The 4,133-nt window shown below is 43.1% G+C and overlaps 1 protein-coding gene across 1 annotated transcript in view; it reads right to left on the bottom strand.

Moving 5' to 3' along the window:
• Nucleotides 1-1,778: 1,778 nt before the first annotated feature.
• LOC108303918 (heat shock cognate 71 kDa protein-like) overlaps nucleotides 1,779-4,133 on the bottom strand; it is a 4,571-nt gene continuing 2,216 nt past the window's right edge. The window contains 1 exon segment of the mRNA XM_017527880.2: nucleotides 1,779-1,821. Coding sequence (XP_017383369.2) covers nucleotides 1,779-1,821 — 43 coding nt within the window.

Here is a 4,133-nt window from a genome sequence, read left to right as displayed (position 1 = left end):
CTGGGCATGGTGGTGCGTGCCTGTAATCCCAGCTACTCAGGAGGCTGAGGCAGGAGAATTGCCTGAACCCAGGAGGCGGAGGTTGCGGTGAGCCGAGGTCGCGCCATTGCACTCCAGCCTGGGTAACATGAGTGAAACTCCGTCTCAAAAACAAACAAACAAACAAACAAAAAACAGATTGCACAATCCCCGCATTCATTGCGGGGGAGGGGGTTGTCCAAGATCACCAATTATTCTCTTATTAAAAAGTTAAACAATATATCTTTTTTAAACAAGCCATTAAAGAGTCTTTAAAAATTCAGCCGGGTGCAGTGGCACATCCCTGTAATCCCAGCACCTTGGGAGACTGAAAAGGACAGATCACTCAAGGCCAGGAGTTCAAGAACAGCCTGGCCAACATGGCAAAACTCCATCTTTACTAAAAATACAAAAAATTAGCCAAGTGTGCTAGCATACACCTGTAGTCCCAGCTACTCCAGGAGCTGAGGCAGGAAAATCCCTTGAACCCGGGGGGTTGTGGGGGGCAGAGGTTGCAATGAGCAGAGATCTTGCCACTGCACTCCAGTCTGGGTGACAGAGCTAGACCTTGTCTCAAACAAACAAAAAAATCTTTAAAGATAAGAATTTACTATTAAAAAAAATTACTTTCTAAGCTTGGATGCGACATAAGCGATCACACTTGTGAAAGATCAACAGATTTGGTGGCACCTGACTTATAACTTGTGTACATTCATAAATATAAAACTCAGCTCTTCCTGGGAGTTAGGACACCAGGGGATTCACTAACAGGACAGTGAGGCCTGAATAAGTCACTCAGGTTGTGGTTCCCTTGGCTATGAAATCCTAATAATTAATTTAATGCAGTGATTACATTCTTCTTCTGAATCCCAGCTAATAAAATTATGTCACCTTTCCTGATCCTCCACTTCCTCATCTGAAAAATGGAATTAATATGTTAGTATTTGATAGCAGCGTTGTTTTGAGGATTAAATGAGATGATCTAAGTAAAGATCTTAGCTTACACCCTGTTAATTGAAATCCCTGGGATTGGAGCACTGTTCCTGGCCTCACCTGCCGGATACACATGTTCGCAGAAAGTTCTCAGCAAATGGCTCTGACAGCTGTCTTTCTCAGAGGGCTGCAACCGGCCTGTGCAGAGCTCTGGTGGGTGAATAACTTTCAGCCCAGTCTGCCTGATTATATTCTCATTTCTGCTGGAGCATCACTACAAACAAAGCAACAGGTTTATCCTGTGAACTAATCGTGGAGTTGGAATTCAAGGGGGACTAGCCAACAGTGAGAGTTAGACCCTGTAGACCCTGGGATGGCATGTGAATAAAGTAAACAACACTGCAGCTTTGCTCTATGCTATTAAAGATCTTCTTTATGTTAAATATCTGAACTTCACCTTAAAGGAGATATTTCACATAAAGACGATGCCAATATAATTTTGCCTTAAATATACAAAAACTGTCATCTGTTTTGTAACAAGAATCAGAAGAAAAATAACCCAGGCCCAACATTTCTATAATTCTCATGTTGGATTAATGAATATGGAATCTTTATAAATTATGCATTGCATAATTTTGCTATTTCTTATAATCCTTGTAACAACCATATGAAGCACTAATCATCATCTCCATTTTACAGATGAGGAATCAGAGGCTTACAGATGTTAAAAATGAAGAATTTCCAAGGTTCTTAGGAAGTGGCAGAGCCAGGATTCAAACATGGCTCCATCTGATTCCAGAGCACAGGCTTTTCCACCAGTGCTTAACTCATCCAACAGTCCGCAACAGCATTGAGAAGCGAATGTTATACCTGCTTACAGAGGCATCTGTGAGGTCAGAGAGGGGCCAGACGTCATCCAAATCAAATTACTACCAGAACCGACAAAAGTCATCTCAAAGGTGACCTTAGATCTGGGACTGGTGTAAGCCAAACCTAACAGAGAGAACAGATGGCATCTGTTCCTGCCATTCTGTCCCTCCTGCCATACACCCAATCCACCCCTCACTGCATCCTCCTCTTTTCCAAACCGTGCAGTCATGCTTCCTTCTTCCTGAAATGCTTTCCCTCCAGCCTAGCCCGCTGCTGTTCTCTCCAGTTTTCAATTCAAATGGCATTATGTGGTTGTCATGCATGCTGCCCATCAGCCGTTTCCAAGTCTCCCCTCGAGCACAGGATAAAATTATACTTCCCCACTGAAACCATCAGTGTAAGTTAAGCTATACTGCAGTAATGAACAACCTCCAAATCATAGGCGCTTATAACTACAAAGATTTCTTTCCCACTCATGCGTTGTTCCCATGTGGGTCAATTTCACTCTGTTCTGTCATCTCCAGGATTCAGACTGAAGGAGCAGTCAGTCCCTCATGGCACATTTCTACTCAAAGACCAGTAGCCAGGGCCAGGCGCGGTGGCTCATGCCTGTAATCCCAGTACTTTGGGAGGCTGAGGCGGGCGGATCACGGGGTCAAGAGATCAAGACCATCCTGGCCAAAATGGTGAAATTCTATTGCTACTAAAAATACAAAAATTAGCTGGGCATGGTGGCGCATGCCTGTAGTCCCAGCTGCTTGGGAGGCTGAGACAGGAGAATCGCTTGAACCCAGGAGGCGGAGATTGCAGTGAGCCAAGATTGTGCCACTGCTTGCTAGCCTGGCAACAGAGCAAGACTCTCTGTCAAAAAAAAATGAAAGAAAAAAAAAAAAGACCAGTAGCCAAAGCAAGTCATGTGGCTAGGCCACATGTTAATGAGGAGAGAATTATAATCCTTCCACAGGTGGGAACAGCAAACATTTTGGTAATAATAAGGTCTATTATACTCCTTTCCCTTGAAACGGGATATGGCCATGTGGCTTGCTTTGGCTAATGAAATGTGAGTAAAGCAATGTGTTACCGCCAGTAGAAAGCTTTAAGAGCCAGTGTTAATTCACCACACACTCTGCCCCTCTGCAGGAGCAGTCAGCAGATGGTGGCTACTCTATCAGCCCAGTTCCAAGCATGAGGACAGCATAGAGCAGGGCCCCCAGCTCTCCCTTCACAGGGATATAGTTTGAGGCAATCACAACCTTATTAAAGTACTGAAATGTGAGGTTTGTTTGTTACTGCAGCATCAGTTAACCCATTCATCTCAATACACACTTCCTTTGGAATACTTACAGGGGACAGTGGGAGGTGACCAGAACTAGACCCAGTAGCTGGGCATGGTGGCGCACACCTGTGGATGAGGCAGGAGAATCACATGAACGTGGGAGGTGGCCATTGCAGTGAGCCAAGATCATGCCGCTACACTCTAGCCTGGGCAACAAAGTGAGACTCCATCTCAAAAACAAAAAAAAAAACAAAAACAAAAACAAAACAAAACAAAACAAAAAACTGGATCCAGGCATTGGTCAGTCAGGAAGCTTCCCTGAGCCCTGAGCTTTAAGGAGGATTAAAACATCTTAGGATGGGGAAAATCTTCAGGACATTGTTCTGGGCAAACATTTCTTGAGCAATACCCCACAAGCACAGGCAACCAAAGCAAAAATGGACAAACAGGGTAACAAGTTAAAAAGCTTCTGCACAGCAAAGGATACAGTCAGCAAAGTGAAGAGATTACACACAGAATGGAAAAAAATATTTGCAAACTATCCAACTGATAAGGGATTAATAACCAAAATATATAAGGAGCTCAAACAACTCTCTAGGAAAAAAAAATCAAATAATCCAACCAAAAAGGGCAAAAAATCTGAATAGACATTTCTTAAAAGACAACATACAAATTGCAAGCAGACATATGAAAAGGTGATCCACCTGCCTCAGCCTCCCAAAGTGCTGGGATTACAGGCAGGAACCATCGTGTCCACCAAAACATTTTAAAACACTTGCATTTCTAATAACACGAATTATTTGGAGTCGTTTTGCATTGTCCTACTTGGGAACCATAAATCAGCCCAGGACACACAGAGGCACCACATTCAGCTTTGCCAAGTCGTAGTCATGTTTCAAGATGAAGGCCGTCACCACCCATGAAATATTTATTCTTTTTTTTTTTTTATGTTTCCAATTTTAAATAGTTTTATTTAAGACATTGCATTTTCCACTTACAATACAGTGTTTATAAAGTGCAATGTTATTTCCTTCCC

The sequence above is a fragment of the Cebus imitator genome, unplaced genomic scaffold (assembly GCF_001604975.1).
Source record: "Cebus imitator isolate Cc_AM_T3 unplaced genomic scaffold, Cebus_imitator-1.0 Scaffold51, whole genome shotgun sequence".
Taxonomy (NCBI): domain Eukaryota; kingdom Metazoa; phylum Chordata; class Mammalia; order Primates; family Cebidae; genus Cebus; species Cebus imitator.
Note: the sequence above shows the minus strand (reverse complement) of the source record. Positions and strands in the feature narration are given on the sequence as shown.